At 34.5% G+C, this 16,137-nt stretch overlaps 1 protein-coding gene across 1 annotated transcript; it reads right to left on the reverse strand.

Moving 5' to 3' along the window:
- Positions 1 to 223: 223 nt before the first annotated feature.
- LOC137921724 (nucleophosmin-like) lies at positions 224 to 9,345 on the reverse strand. The gene is made up of 3 exons (XM_068764537.1): positions 9,147 to 9,345; positions 5,889 to 5,975; positions 224 to 381 (listed from the first exon to the last, which is right to left on the reverse strand). Exons 1-3 carry the CDS (start codon positions 9,343 to 9,345, stop codon positions 224 to 226), a joined length of 444 nt encoding a protein of 147 aa, XP_068620638.1.
- Between the last annotated feature and the right edge of the window lie 6,792 nt (positions 9,346 to 16,137).

Here is a 16,137-nt window from a genome sequence, read left to right on the forward strand (position 1 = left end):
GCTCAGAACATTACATCACATTAATATAGGATTAAATATTCATACCGCAACAAGAAACTGCTATTACAGTTTTGGGTTTAAAAATGGTTTCAATAACTTCGTATGCACTTATAACTTCAATATATAATATTGTTCATTAGATGAATGTTTACTTACTATTCACTTATGGCCTCGTCATAATCTAGACATGGTTAATAACAACCATCAAAACACCATTCATCTGTTAATTAGAAGTATTGATATTAATTTTACGCTTATCATCGTCATCGTCGTAGTCATCGTCGTCATCATCTTCGTCGTCATGGTCGTCATCATCTTCGTCGTCATGGTCGTCATCATCTTCGTCGTCATGGTCGTGGTCATCGTCATCATCTTCGTCGTCTTAGTCATCTTCATTGCTATTACTATCATCATCGTCATTATTATAACTATTCTTTTTATTAATTATTGCACTCCTATCTTCATAACATCTACATAAATAAAATATCATTACAAATCTACGTACATTATCATAATTCATTTTTCGTCATTTTTTTATCTATCATTATCATTAGGCTCGAATAGCTGTATGTTTATTATGTAAATATCGATATAGATACGAGTACCATTTAATTACTAAAATACCAAATAAATTTAGTCAAAATCGCTTTAACTACGCCTCCGCCATATGATACTCAGGTACATGCTGCCCATTCATTCCTGGCCCCCAGCCACGCGGTATTAATACCTTCATCGGTCGCTTGCAACACCACAAATACGTTGCCACACAAGCATCCAGTAAAATAAAACATAAAATCAAAGCGGACGATGTGCCGAAACTAATAGTTTTATAACGTAACGGTATTTTTAACGCATGTGTTATATCACCTTGTTTTCGACGATAAATTTCTTCATTTGTTTATGTTAATCTCATTGCCTTTATTTGCCGTTAACATTACTTTGAAGAGGCTGTAGTAAATTTAAAAAAGTTCAGGAGATATGTGGCGAGGTGAAGTGGCAGAACAGGTGAATGCTAGGTCTTGGGAAAGAATGGAGACCACGATCTGACAAGCCCAGCGAAGGACGTACATCTTCAAGTTGGATTGACCTTGTCAAGGTGATCATAAGATGCTTAATCCAGGCTCCTACCAATGATATTGCAATTCTGTGGTGGAATACCTATGCCTGAAATGATATACATATAGCAAGTAACATTAGAGAGAGAGTTACGTCAAAAATCATAGATGCATAGGTACAAAATTTGTAACAAAATCATCTTTAATATAGTACTAATAAAAGCCATGTTTACGTTTACATTATTCTCTACCTTTTGTAATGTTTCCAATACTAAAGCTATTGTGATATAAAGATTTCGTTGGTAATATAGAAAATATTAAAAGTAACTTACCGAGTCGTTGACTTTAAATACCTCATGCGCATTTATCAGCGGGCTAGCGGGCGGTGCATTTTATTGCACGACTACTGCTACATAGCGGAAGTAGCTACACATTAGTCCTTTTCTTACTTAGGATGGACTTCCGCAAAGTAACACCTGAATCCATTAGATATCTACTCTCCTTCGCAAGTTATTATAGTTATGGAGAAGAACCAGGAAGAAACTCTACAATAACATATCTTTTAATAGTTTAACAATACAGATTTATTAATATAAAGTTTGTCAGATGTAGCCTAAATAAAACCAAAATAATCAGGCGACATCATTACCAAAGATTCTTGTCATTTAAATATTCGTTTATTGAATAATGAATTTTGTTAAAGATAATCCAATAATGTTTTCCGGCAGTTTATAAAAAAATCTAATTCTGTTTATTACAAATCAATAGACTTTTTGCAGTTGAATCTTTGGTACATCCAGTTTTTACGGTGCCTTGTAAATACACTATGGACGTCCACTGTTATTTTGAAATTTATTATAATTATTGTAAAAGTGGTTCGAGAAAAATAGAGTTATTGCGAGGAAAATATTAACAATGCTACTTTCCTTGTATAATCCACTGAGTAATAAAAGCATCTGTTGTTAAAAGTCAAATATTTGACGTCGGACAAAAGACATTTTAAGATGTTATATTTAAATAAGGAATATGAGTACATAACAGAATGAGTATTGTTCATTGTCTATAATTAATTTAATGTTTATCAAAACAAAAAAGAGACGTGATAGTTTGTAATATAATAAAAAATATCATGTACCATAAAGCATTACAATTAAATCATAATTAAATCATTTGATTCTTGTAGTTCAAGAAAAGAAAATTATTTATGTATATTTTGTACGAATGGCTAGAATCTGCGATATATTTTCTTTTTTTATACTGCGACGGGATGATAATGTGTAGATAGCATAAAGCCCGTCGGTAAGATAAATATATTTTTTGGTTATTTATTTTCGTCTTATGTGATTATACGATCATCTTTATAATATGAGATGCAATCCGCATAATTTGTTTATTTATCACATGAGCTGGTTCAGAAATGTCAGGTGAGATCATAAACCTAACAAGCAAGCCCATAACACCATTTCAAATGTAACATAGATTTTATGATAGTTCTAGAAACGTGTGAGACCGACATATCTGCATTTCGTATTCGTGGGAAGACGCTCTGTTTGGCCCAATATGTTGCTAAAACATTTTCACACACGATTTCTATAATTTTATGTGTATTTTGAACTCTCACTCCTTTACAATAAGATTCATTTCCAAGATAATTTGTTTATTTAGTTCATTAGATAAATTATCCATTAAGTGCAAGAGTTGGTGTTGATAGGTTCGTATAATATTAAATTGTTTAACGTTGATTTTATAGCTGGGATAAAATAAGCTTATTGTTTAAATAAATAAGAAAAGTAAAATATTTTTTTTTAGATATTATTATTTATATAACCTTTTCCTCTGCTTAGCTCTATTCGGGTAGAGCGGTTTACTACATACGTACGTCATCGTACAACTCGAAAGCATCTGACCAGTTTCTGGTTTATTTTTAAATGACCTCAGTCTAGACCTCAGTTTCGATGAAGGTGTAAAAGTTCTCGGGCTAACAGCCTTAACTTTAATTAAAACCAAGCACATCCGACGACAGATATTCTGCACGCTGTGGAACCTGCCCTTAAATTTACAAATCAGCTGAGCTTTACGTAAGGTTTCTTTGGTCCGCCTACAGATCCTATCGACCTATAAAAGAGAGAAAAATAATAAGCAGCATTTCAACGTGAGGATTTATTGACCTACTTATATTTCGCATCTTAATACTATTTTTATTGTAGAACAGGGTTTGATATTCCTTAATGATTTTTTCACCATTTGTTCCCTTTATTTCTGTACTCCTCTAACATTCTTCGAATGATAGATCTTTCTTCCTCTTTCATTCTACAATTTTCTTTCATTCTTTTTCATACTTATTTCCGTTCATTCATCGCCTCACTTCCTTTGCCTAGTTCTTCAAATATCACAGATCCGCGTTCAACATTCGTTTACCTTGGTTTATATTAATTTTGGCTTATTTTACATTCTTATTTAATATGCTAATTTATTACAAATTTTCACAATTTACCACAGTTTTTATTTTTTTAACCTAACTTTTTGTTATTTCTTCCCACCTGTTTTAATTCTGGTTTTATTTTTCCCTTCTTTATCTCCCGTTTATTTTGTTGCTTACCCGACCTGTATCAGTTTTATTTCTTTACGACTTCCATTATCCTCCTGCAGCATGTGAGGAACGCCGGCCTGTCACTGTCATCTTTCATAAGTGAGAAGATGTTGTCCTCGCTAATCTTTTTGCGCCACCGGTATTCAAAGGCTAATGCTATTTAAATACATAGTAAAAGCTAAGCTCAATTGGTTACCCGTAAGGCTTCGCCGGAATGCTTACATACTTTATCTAATCTATACTCTTTTCAATCCGCTCACTCCCGATTATCTCAAATCAAGGTTTCAATTTCTTCATAATATACATGAGCTTTAAGATTATCAGAGAATCTGAATTAAAAGTGCCGGCGCATTCTTCTTCCTTTAAAGCCAAATCTTTTACCACACAGACCAGTATAAGACGTGCTAAGTCACTAGCATTTTTAAGAATATAGTTAACAACTATTTACTAGATCTATGATTTTTTATCCGTTAATTCACTTATTTTTCTTCCTGTGTTTCTTTATTCTATCTGAGACAATTGCGATCCAAATCAATTTGATGCTTTTATTTATTTTTGTATTATATTTGTAATATGTGTCATAACCTATTTATTTTAAGTATATACGCTATATATTTATGTATGTTTTGTATACGTTAACAACACATTATTTATACTTCTACTGTTTCCATACTATGGTTGTCTGTAAGATATTGCCACGTGTGATAAAACCGCTCATTGTACTTTATTGTTTATTACTATGAAACTATTTAAATGTATCCTCGAGTGTACAATGAAAAATATTAAATAAATACAACACACAAGCCACAGGTTTCCCTTTTACCTCAGCCCCCGTATTCTATTGCATAAGCACTCAGCGGTTGTGGGAGCACTAATGGTGCTTAAGCCACTGCGTAAATAATTCGCGCCATACCCGATGACCTGTCTTCGAAATAGAATTGAAGTACACATGCACTAAGTAATGATTGTGTCATTTCTACATCGATAATCTTCGTTAACCGTGTTATCAAGTTACATTATAATTCTGTGCAATTCTCGGACTTATTTATTTATACTACTACACATAGGTTTATTTAAATTGCCCACTTTAGTACTAAATTAATAGAAACTAGTATTCGTTAGTACGTTTATTCTCAAGACTTGCTTTGCTAAAAGCTAACTTAGAAAAACACAACATAAACAACTACTGCACCTACCTATCGCACACGATACCGCGTTCTTACAATATAACAATACACACCTCTCTGCAAGATCTGTTTTAGGAGGCATCCTGTCCCCAGAACCGCAAACAGCGTGAGCGATCCGTGGAAAGATCCGGATTCTCTTTCCCACAACAATACACTACACACCTCTACACAGGTAGAGACACTACCTTCTTGCGAACTCGTGCGAAATACGAGTGCCAAGTATTTTTTTAAAAAAAGTTCAGTTTAGTAAAGTCAGTATAAACGATGCTATAAAAGTCCCCCGTTAACAGCAACAACTTTTCCAAAAACATGTGAGAAATAACATTTGTTAACACACAAAATTTTTTATCCTATATTCATATAAATATCGACATAACATCGTTTACAGTGACATGTGATAGTCTAGAAAATAAAATTTAGAAGTTAAGAAAAAAAGAAGGATACAAGGGTTTCAACAGGTTCATCTGAGAAGAGGTCACAATAAACTCAGAAGTGTGTTTCTTATGGACACTTTCACAATATTCTTAATACAGTAGATAGAGCTAGATGGATTGATGTGGTCCAAAAATGACATGAGGTTCTGTAATGTTTCCGAAAATGAAACGTCGGATAGAGTGGAATGGAAGCGGAAAACGAAGAAGGCAGACTCCACTATCAGATGGGAATAATAAATGCCAAGAAGAGAGAGAGAGAGAGAAAGAGAAAGTAGATAGAGCAATTCATTCCAGAGCTTTAATAACGACAGATAAGTTTTTGTTTTATGAACTTCTTAAATATGTTACAAAATAACTTAGATATATTACACAGGAGTGTACTGTGAATATACATTGTGTACAATTACTCATAAAAAATTTAATAATTTTATAAAGCCCTGATAAATGTATAAGTTTCTTTATTTATAGTGCCAATCTTATGTATATGTTCTTCTCAAATTTACTTATATTCTTATGGCCATAGATTAAATCATATGTATGTCGATTATGTATCCATAAGTTGGTGTTATGGTGATAATAATAAAACCTCAAGTAAAAATTAAAAATTTATTACAGTTCGTACATTCCGCGGCGACGTACGGCATGAACTGTCGTGGCTCGATACGCAGTTCCTCCAAAGCGGCGTTAAGGTGGTATATAAGCCATGGTCCTTGACAACAACAAAAATTAAACTAAATTAAGTAACATGAATCCCATCATTTTACAGGATACGACTCACACATAATTTTTTCAATGCAACATACAACGATAGAGACCTGGTTTGACGCCCGGCAACGCACAGAATTGCAATGGTTAATAGAAATATAGTGAGTCACTTGTATAGTCCGAACACATATATCCTCTCACAATATATTCAATATATTTATGTATGTTTTACAGGAGGCATTTATCGGGGCAGGTATTAACAAAAGGTAGCAGAAATATTTAACAATCAACTACTATTAAAAATAAATACATTTGAAAAACTTTTAAGTTAAACGGTTTTTTCATACCCATATTGTGGTGGTTGTGGAAATAAATATGTACCTAGTCCGCCATATTGAAACGGCGTCCATCTTGAATTTAAAATTTTGACATAATCATCGTATTTTACCAGTGTAGCTCTTTCATTTGATACCCATATTGATGGGGGTTAAGGAAAAATATGTAATCCGCCATTTTGAATCGGCGGCTATCTTAGATTTATAATGTTATTGATTTTATTATATTGTATTGTCATCTAAATTAAATGTGTGTACCAAATTTCAGATCAATCTGACAACGGGAAGGTGCTTAAATTTCAACTTCTAATTTTGACCCAAATAAATAAACAAATAAATTCCGTACGGGTCGAACTAAATAAAACCGTTTAATGATATTTGCTGACAAGAATATTACTATGTGATTTATTATGAAAATGTCACTGACTAAGTTATAACTTTTAGAGAACTTAAAGTAAAACCTCGGTTACTTATATCAAATGATACCGGACCGGTTCTCAATTATTAATCTAATATATAAATCTGTCGTAGTCTAGGCAAGGTGGAACGATCGTCCAATTAACAAGTGTCATTTATTCTCCGAGCTATCTGATGTCCGGCACGCGTGTCATGAAGTGTGACCGACATCTCATTCATCATTTACGATAAACTTTAGAAGGTTTAACGCTAGGAAGATTAAAACTATATACTTATATTACTTGAAAGCATTTAATTTTTTGGGAGTAACTAATGTATGTCTGGGGTTTATTAACAAGCTCAGAATTAATCAAGAAAGCCTTTGAGAGACTTTGTTAGATTTATTTCCGAGATGGAATCTGTAATAAGGTGATACGTAGATAAACCAAAGTATCCTGCTGTTATATCTACTTATCTATTTTATGTTACTATTTTTATTTCTACTGTATGTGCATACATTTATTCTATTTGTGTATCTATTCTCAAAATAGATGATTTTAGTACGCTATTATATATATTTCTTTGTTGACTGTATATTCCTTAGTAAGAAAAGGACAAATATTTAGCCACTTCCGCACATGCAGTGGCAGTCATGCAACAAAGTACATCGCCCGCCAGTCCGCTGATAAATGCGTATGCGGCAAACAATGCGAATCACACAACCGCCACCGCCAAATCACTCAACACGTGTTTCACCCCTCCACGGGGCATCTTCAGGAGTTATTGATTGTTTTTGATGAGAGAGAGACTCTGTGTCTGAATCTGTGTGTAAATATTGGTCTTTTTCTTACTTAGGATGGACTTCCGCAACGTAACGCCTGATTCCATTAAATATATATATTCCTTATTTTCATCTTTAATCTGTTTAATTCCTCGACTTATTGTCTCCAACGCATCTGTATTAATTTCGTGTCTTATTCGTGCTTTCGTCTTTGTGCAGTGAACTGCCATTCCAGTGACATTCAGAAATAAACTTCTGCTTATAACAATTTATGTTGTTTAATTGTCCTTTTTAATAAGGATAATACCTTCGTTGTACCAAATATAAATATAGCTTTATAATTTGCTATAATGTTTCTATATGCTTGTTGATAAGTTTCTTATCTTCAATAAATATCTTTATTGATTTCCATTAACATGGATCTACAATTTTAACCTTGCTAACGGAACTCCTCTTACAATGACTAAGCATTACTTACACGCTTGCTTACGAAATAATATCAAAGGCTCAGTGGTTGGAAATTATTAAGACGTGAGATTGTAAGTCGTGAATTCAATTCTGATTTATAAATCTACTAGGGATACAGATGACATCCTTCGTCTGAAATGAGTCGCCCTTTAATTAAGGTAGGTTAGTATACGGAAAAAAAAGCGTGAGTTATAAATTTTATACATATTTTTTTTATTTAATTAAAAATATTTTTTAAACATTTATGGTATATTACAAAGATAGAAAAGGACCAATATTTAGCCACTTCACACAGAGCCAGGACCCTGTGTTTGGCACTAATCGGTGTAACATAACTCCTGAAGATGCCCCGTGGAGGGGTGAAACACGTTAAACCACTCAAGGTTTAAAGGTGGCAGTTATGTAATTCGCATTGTTTGCTGCATACGCATTTAGCAGCGGGCTGACGTGTGGTGCACTTTGTTGCACGACTACCAGTGCATTTGCGGTAGTGGCTAAATATTGCTCCTTTTCTTACTTACGATGGACTTCCGCAAAGTAACGCCTGTTTCCATTAAATATTTTTTACACATTTATGGTAATATATTACAAAGTTGCCTTAATAAAAATATTATCATGACACTTTTGCATAAATTTATTATGGGGTATAAGTTCGTCTTTGATCATCAACTCGCCTGTTGGAAAGCGATATATTCGAACATAGGGTGAAGACCTTGAAGATACCCGGGTTGTACTTCTCAGAAAATAAGAAAGCCCGTAGATTATTTTATACTAGTGCTTTGCGGATCAGAAACTTACAATCACAAGGCTTAAACAACATATAAATATACAAAAATAAATAAATAACAAAATTACTCTACCCATAAATCGAGATTGGCACTACCAATTTGGCAAAGTATTGTAGCAATATTTTAGTTAACACACAGTTTTTTTTTATGGAAATAAGAAATAGAAACATTGCAATAATACAAATATTTTCCCATACAAACTGTAGAAAAAAAGGTATTAACTGTCTTTGACTGTCAAACAAGACGACAGTCAATCCAAAAACATTTAAAAATATTGTTAACTGAATTCATATATATATATATATATATATATATATATATATATATACACATATATATATATATATATATATATATATATATAGCGCAATGTTTGAAGATGAAGATCATTGACCAATGGGTGTTACCGGTGATGACATATGGATCCGAGACGTGGTCACTTACGACGGGCTTCATATGAAGGCTGAAGGTCAACCAAAGAGCAATGGAGAGAGCTATGCTCGGAGTTTTACCGACGTAGCTCGAAGAATTGCTCGTCTGAATTGGCAGTTGGGGGTTCACATTGCTCGTGCAACTCTCGCTCTCCTCTGGGTGTACCAACGACATAATTAAGGTCGCCGAAAGTCGCTGGATACGAGCAGCGCAAGACCAGTCATCGCGGTGATCTTTGTGGGATACCTATGCCCAGTAATGGGCGTGCATCGGCTGAAAACGAGAAGAAAAATCATACTAAATTCCAGTACACAGAAAACTTATATATGTATGTAATAATTGTTAATTATTAAGACATTAAACGGATGTTAAAAGCAATCATACAGAAATATGTTTTATATTTTTTATTGTACTGCAGGTGAGTTTCGATACTATTAAATTTGATGCAGTAAATAAACTTACATGTAAATAAAGTTTTCCGTACAACATAAACTATTAAATACTATACATATACCTATATAAAGCCTTTTCATCTATCTATTTCGCATCATTCTGCATAAATTGATCATACTGAAATAAAAATAAATTTGTAAAAATGTTTTAACTTTTATAAATCGTAAATAATTTTAAGATAATAATTTATTTATTATTTCTAAAACCATTGATTTTTCGATTGGATGCTCCATATATTTTTCACAAAAAATGAGCTATACATTTACTCTATAAAGGCTTTAGGTTTATATATAATCACTCTGTATAAAGTGATTATAAATAGATCTAACACTATTTAATGTTACGTTTAATTATTTTTGTGTATTAAAATGAGACAGACATGTAACTTCTGACAATACAAAATCTGCAGGGATCTCTTAGTATATTTTGTAGTAATTATTTCTGAAACCATTGATTTATAGATAGGGAGTGTAACATAGATTTATCGACAGCAAATGAACTGTAGATGAAAGCTTTTACAAAATTTTCCGATCATCCTGTGTATGGTTTATAATATGTAATATTTAAATTGATATTTTTTAATTTTACAGAGGCCTCCGCTATTGGGACTTCTCCTTCCACCCCTATTTTGTTGGGAACAGGGTTTTTTTATTTCTTAACTATTTTTTCTCATGAATTTTTTATTTTCGTCCTCGGCTTCCATTGTTCACAATATCTTTTTTTCTTCCTTCTATCATTCCATAATTCCATCTTCCTTTCTTAATTATTCCATTCCTTTCATCCATCCTCAAACACTTCAGTTGTATTTTCTATTGCAGTATCACAGCTTTATTTAGTTTATTTATTTTTCTCATGTACATCAATTTTACATTTTTATTTTAATTTCAATAAATCTATCTTAATAAGATTAAATATATAATAAGACTTATAATATTTTATGTTTAACTATGTTTTATTCCTATTAATTACTTATTGTGCAACTTTCCTGAAGAATTTGAGGACGGACTCTCTTGCATCCTTTTCCATTATAATGAAGGCGAGTGTGGCCTCCTCAATAAATTGATATTTACGGTATGAAGAAACGTAATAATGTTTATAATTACAGTAATTAATAAAGCATTTCTAATCGCTCTATAGACTGACATGTGGTCTCCATTTTGCACAAGACTAATAATGTAGGTATGGTCAAATTGCTGCGTGAGTCGCACAAAGAGCTATTGCAGACACACTAATGAAATATTGGAATTCCTTGCGGCGTCATACACGGCCGCTCGCCTGCATCTCGACCTATCGTTATTTGGATCATCGCAGTCACTATTAAGCTGCGTTTACACTTGCACAAAATTTTCAATGAAACGTTCATTTATTTTACCTAATTATTAATTTTGGTACACTGTCGCAGAAAAAATCATATATAATATTTAGTCTAGCAAACGAAAGATCAGTCATTATTTTTTATCTGTATCTAATCTATATTTTGAATATTTATTAAGTTAAATAAATATAACGGTATTAGATGAGGGTCTTTGACCAATGTATGTTGCTTCTGATGATATATGGATCCAAGATATGGTCGCTCACGTCAGATCTTATAAGAAGGCTTTGATCACAATATACCCTTTTAAACATAGCAATCGATGCTTCATTTAACAGTTTCGTTGTACTTCAAGTTAAATCTAAAATATTCTTCTCCTATTTAGTATTCATGTACTAACTATAGCATTTTCATAAATATCTATATATCTATAAAGACATAAAATTATGTATTTAAATAAATTGTTCTAAGATATTTAAATACCTGACTTTTATCTTTGCACCACCTTAGAGTAACTGGTAAAGAATGTCTATACGGTATGTAATAACAACAGCAACAACAATAACGATAGTGATAGTAATGATTATAATAATAATAGTAATAATAATATTAATAATGATGATGATGATAACACTAGTAACAATCACAACAATTGTTATTATTATAACAATAAAGATAAAAACAATTATATTTATAATAATAATGATAATGGTAACAATAATAATAATCTTCTTCTTCTTCTTTCCCTTTTCCCTTTATTTGGGGTCGGGTCTCCTTATCAATTTGCGCCAGGCCACTCTATCCTGGGTTGTCCCTGCATCAAGTTGAAGGGTTTCCAGTTCCTTTCTGATATTAGACCACCACGTAGCTTTTGGACGCCCTCTCCCTCTTGGGAATTCTGGGAGGCTTAAGGCAGTTTTTACTACGTGGTTATCTGGTTTCCGTTGAATGTGGCCATACCATCGTAATCTTTTTTCCTGTAATTTGCTGGGTATCGGAGCTACCTTAAACGAACCTCTCATATATTCGTTCCGTATTTTGTCCATTCTAGTGACGCCACCCGACCATCTAAGCATCTTCATCTCATTGACATGAAGTGTTTGCTCGTGTCTCTGACTTACAGTCCAGCATTCCGAGCCGTAGAGCATAGCTGGTCTGACAACTGCTTTGTAGACTTTACCCTTGGTCTTAATGGGCATACGGTTATCACATAGAACGCCTGACACTTCCCTCCACTTCATCCATGCAGTTTGTACCCTGTTCTTGACATCAGCGGTTGAGTCTGCATCGATACTTAAGGTCGACCCTAGGTACCTGAACTTAGTGACGGATGGTATTGGAATGCCACTGATGTTCAGATTGCTATGGCCTTGTGTTGGTGTTGGTGCAAATGCACAGTGCATGTAACAATAATAATAAATGTAACAATAATAATAATAATATTATTAAATTGGTAGCGAGGCATACGTTATTCATGCTTTTGTTGAAGACCAACTAAATATAGTTCTACGACAAAAACAACACGTAGCTGTCCGGAGTATTATATTTCAAAATCTGCAACTTTTGTATTCCGTGCTATTAACTTAAAATAGGGCTTTTCTCTTTTAACCACTCTAGTGGTATAAATAAAATGATACCAAAAAAAATCTATCTAGATATTGTATCCATGTAAACGTGTCTTATGTTTATTAAGCGGTACCTTTAGACAAGGTTAAGTTATTATTTGTTAATACAAGGTTAAATGTAACCAATTGTTATAATTTAAACTTATTATATATTTAACATCCGCAATGCTAAGCTGGGTAGATTGCTTAGCATGCATAATATTTAGTGTGCTCTCCTAAATATTTATTCAATGTCGTATTGTAGTTTTTTTTTTTGTAACTCGTACCCCTATCTTGTGTGGGATAGGGACTTTATGGGCAAATTTATTAATTCACATTATTATTTATTATTTACATTCTCTCCTTTCATACTTCACATTGTCTTTCGGTCTATTCTTTCATGCCACAATTCTGCTGTCTTTCCCTTTTGCTCTGTGACCTTTTATTCCTCCCTCGTTACACATTACATTTTATATCTTTATTTCTATTTGTTTACATTATTATCACATTTTGTATTTTACATTTTATCACATTTATTTCTTATTATCTATCTATTTACATTTCTAAATTTTCCTTAAGTTTTATTTTTGTCTATTGCTATCATAATGATTTTTTTGCAATATGCGAGGAAGTCTTTTTTAGTGTCTTTTCCGCTTATCAGGGAGGCTATTGACTCCTCCTTGATTTTTACGCCACGTATTGTAGTTTCAGCCCATAGGCCTCCGCCAAAGATATCTGTGGGATATACCATAATCGCCACACTTGGCAGAAGGATTGACTATCGCAGTGTGGTATTATGATATGCAGAAGACGCTGCTGCCCATCTTCTGGAAACTTGATTGTCAGCAGTGGCAATTTTTTATCCACTCTCCTCCTTGATAACAAGATGTTCAGGAATCCTTGTGCATTCAAAGCGAAGGTTCGAAACCTGTTGCTTGACAAGCTGACGGAATTACAATAATTGGATTTTATTATTTATTATATTTACATATATATAGATATTTAAATATATTTATTATGGTATATCTACATTTAATGATGGTAAGTGGTAGCCATTAATATATTTATATAAGGTGTTTCCTTCTTTTTTTATCTGTTATGATATTTACTTATTTAACTTACTATTATTAATTTATCTCCGCACCGCCTAAACGGTTAACTGTAATGAAAGATAGATGATAGAGAATGCCTTCGGCATTAAGTTTGGCTTCATACATAAATAGTATAAGAAGAGTTCAAATAAATAAAACAATTGTGTATAATTAATTTACAAAGTGTGAAATATATAAGATTGATTTTTGCTGGAATAGAACCCGCAACCCACAATAGTACTCGTAATTCTGTTGTTACGTCTGGGCTAATACTACTCAAGTAAGTGTTATTTCATCAGCCGTGGGACATTCACTGGAAGATATAGGCTACCCTCATATATTTCAAATAAGACCGGAAGGAAGCTGCATGCATCCGGCAACTTCCAACGACATTAATACAGTCATCTGTTTAACATTTCGGTGGACCTCCTACGCTTGCCAGGCTCTGGTCTTTACCCCAGAACTTTAAAGCTGAAGCTGCATTCTTCTCTGGCCTGCCAATTGCCATTCCAACTTGCCAATCTTCAAGGTTATATCGGTTACTTTCGTTCATATACATATACATAGTTGTATATACTTATGTATATACATAAGTAAATGTTTATTAAATTATATGTATATAAGCGGCAGCCATCAATATTGACTAGCCAACTGGATGCTCCGCTTGATCAGTCCATGTTTTACAATCTTCTAGAAGGGTGATAATTCTTCTGGATTCACCGCTGTTAAATTACCTCTTGAAACATATGAATAATTTTTTTTTTTAACATAGCTGTAATGGAATAGGCGTTTGTCTTCCATCTCACCTGATGGAAAGTGTATATAAAAACGAAGGTGGCACACGCCATCCTAAAGTAACCTGTTCACTCTAATCTTAAAGGCTAGAGTAAAGGCCTGAGTTTAACTCATCAGGAAAAATAGGCCAAGGCATGTCGTTCCAAATCTTGACGACTCTCGCCAAAAACGAGCTGTCAAACTGTTTAGTTCGACTTTTGGGTATGTCAACAACGTATAGATGAAACTTTTGCCTGCACCTGGTAATCTAGTAAAGGAATGGTTGTGGCTCAATCAGTTCGAAGACCCTTCGAGCACTCTCCAATGTGTATCCTATAAAAACCGATAAGCTGGCAACTCGACGACGATGTCAAGGGTCGATACTCAATTACGTTAGTTCTAGATGAAAAATAATTAATTTAAGTAAATTAAATGTCCTCAAACACACACACACACACACACACACACACACACACACACACAAACACACAAACACACGCGCACACTCACCACGGGCTGAGTTGTACTGCTACGTGGCGCGTCCCCAAGGTTGCGGATAGGGGAAAGCCCGAGAGTCGCAATTTGCGAAACAGGGTAGGGGTGAAATAAAATAGCCCTCGCGGACAAAACACAACCCGATGTCAGTGGTCTAGCGTGCCCAGGACTGGAAGGCGACAGGGTATGGTCGTCGCAAGCGCTCCCCTGAGGGTACCAGGTCCCACCTCAGGCGTACTTAAGTGGCCTTACTTCGGTAACCGGGGCTCTGCCGAAGCGGACTGTATATTTCCCTAGGTTCTCGTGGGAACAGCATGGATAAATTAATCAAAAAAACAAACGAAAATGAAAGTAATATGGAGTTGAAGAAGGCACTACAGCTCCACGAAAATACAATCACTGCCCTGGCGGAGTACATAAAGGGCAAACTAAACGTTCATGGAGAGATCCGCAAACATGTGGCCGCGCTAGGTACATCGTTTGCAAAGATCACCAGGGAAATTGGAAGCGTCGGAAAATCAAACGCCACCACATCTGTAGGAGAAGTGCAAACGTCACCGTCTCTTTACAGAACGTATTCGGACACGACTGTAAAAGAAACCGAAGAAGAATGCAAATCGGCAACACCGAAGAGCCGAAAAGCGCGAAAAGTCAAAAGGACGGAACGCTCTTCACCCTTGGAGATCAGCCAGGCACCGAAACTGCGAAAAGCTAATACAACGGACTTAGCAGTTACGGTAAGGCCAGAGCTGAAGCCAAAGCCGCCACTTCCACACGATCACTCGGAGTGGAAAGAGGTAAAAAAGAAAAAGCAACCCAAGAAAAAAGTAGCAACGCGTCCGAGTGCTCTTATCATTCGCCCAAGCCAGAAGGATCAGTACGCCGAGATCCTTAAGCGGGTCAAAAAAGATGCTACCGCGGATCATATAGGCAAATGTGTTGATAAAATTAGAAGGACGGCTACGGGCGATATGCTTCTTATCCTAGCGAAAAATCAAAAAGATAAAACGCAGGAGATAAGAAACACCATTTCCACAGTTCTTGGAAAAGATGCTACGGTAGTATGCAAAGTACCTGAACAGGAATTAGAGATTAAGGACCTAGACGAAACCACGACGGTGCCTGAAATCGTAGAAGCCCTACAGAAAATAACTGGCGGAGGAAGCCATATTTCTGAACACTGTGTCAAGTCCCTTCGCAAAGCATACGGAGGAACACTTACGGCTTCTATTAG

Source organism: Battus philenor, unplaced genomic scaffold (genome assembly GCF_028537555.1).
Source record: "Battus philenor isolate CCGP_79_NKW_IND1 unplaced genomic scaffold, ilBatPhil1.0.hap1 SCAF_19, whole genome shotgun sequence".
Classification (NCBI taxonomy): domain Eukaryota; kingdom Metazoa; phylum Arthropoda; class Insecta; order Lepidoptera; family Papilionidae; genus Battus; species Battus philenor.

Coding starts and splice junctions, on each gene's coding strand:
- LOC137921724 (XM_068764537.1), bottom strand. CDS start 9,345: ATGTCGTTGGTACACCCAGAGGAGAGCGAGAGTTGCACGAGCAATGTG. Junction 5,976..9,146: donor GGATCCATATGTCATCACCG/GTAACACCCATT, acceptor GTTGTTGTCAAG/GACCATGGCTTATATACCAC. Junction 382..5,888: donor GCCGTACGTCGCCGCGGAAT/GTACGAACTGTA, acceptor AAGATGACTAAG/ACGACGAAGATGATGACGAT.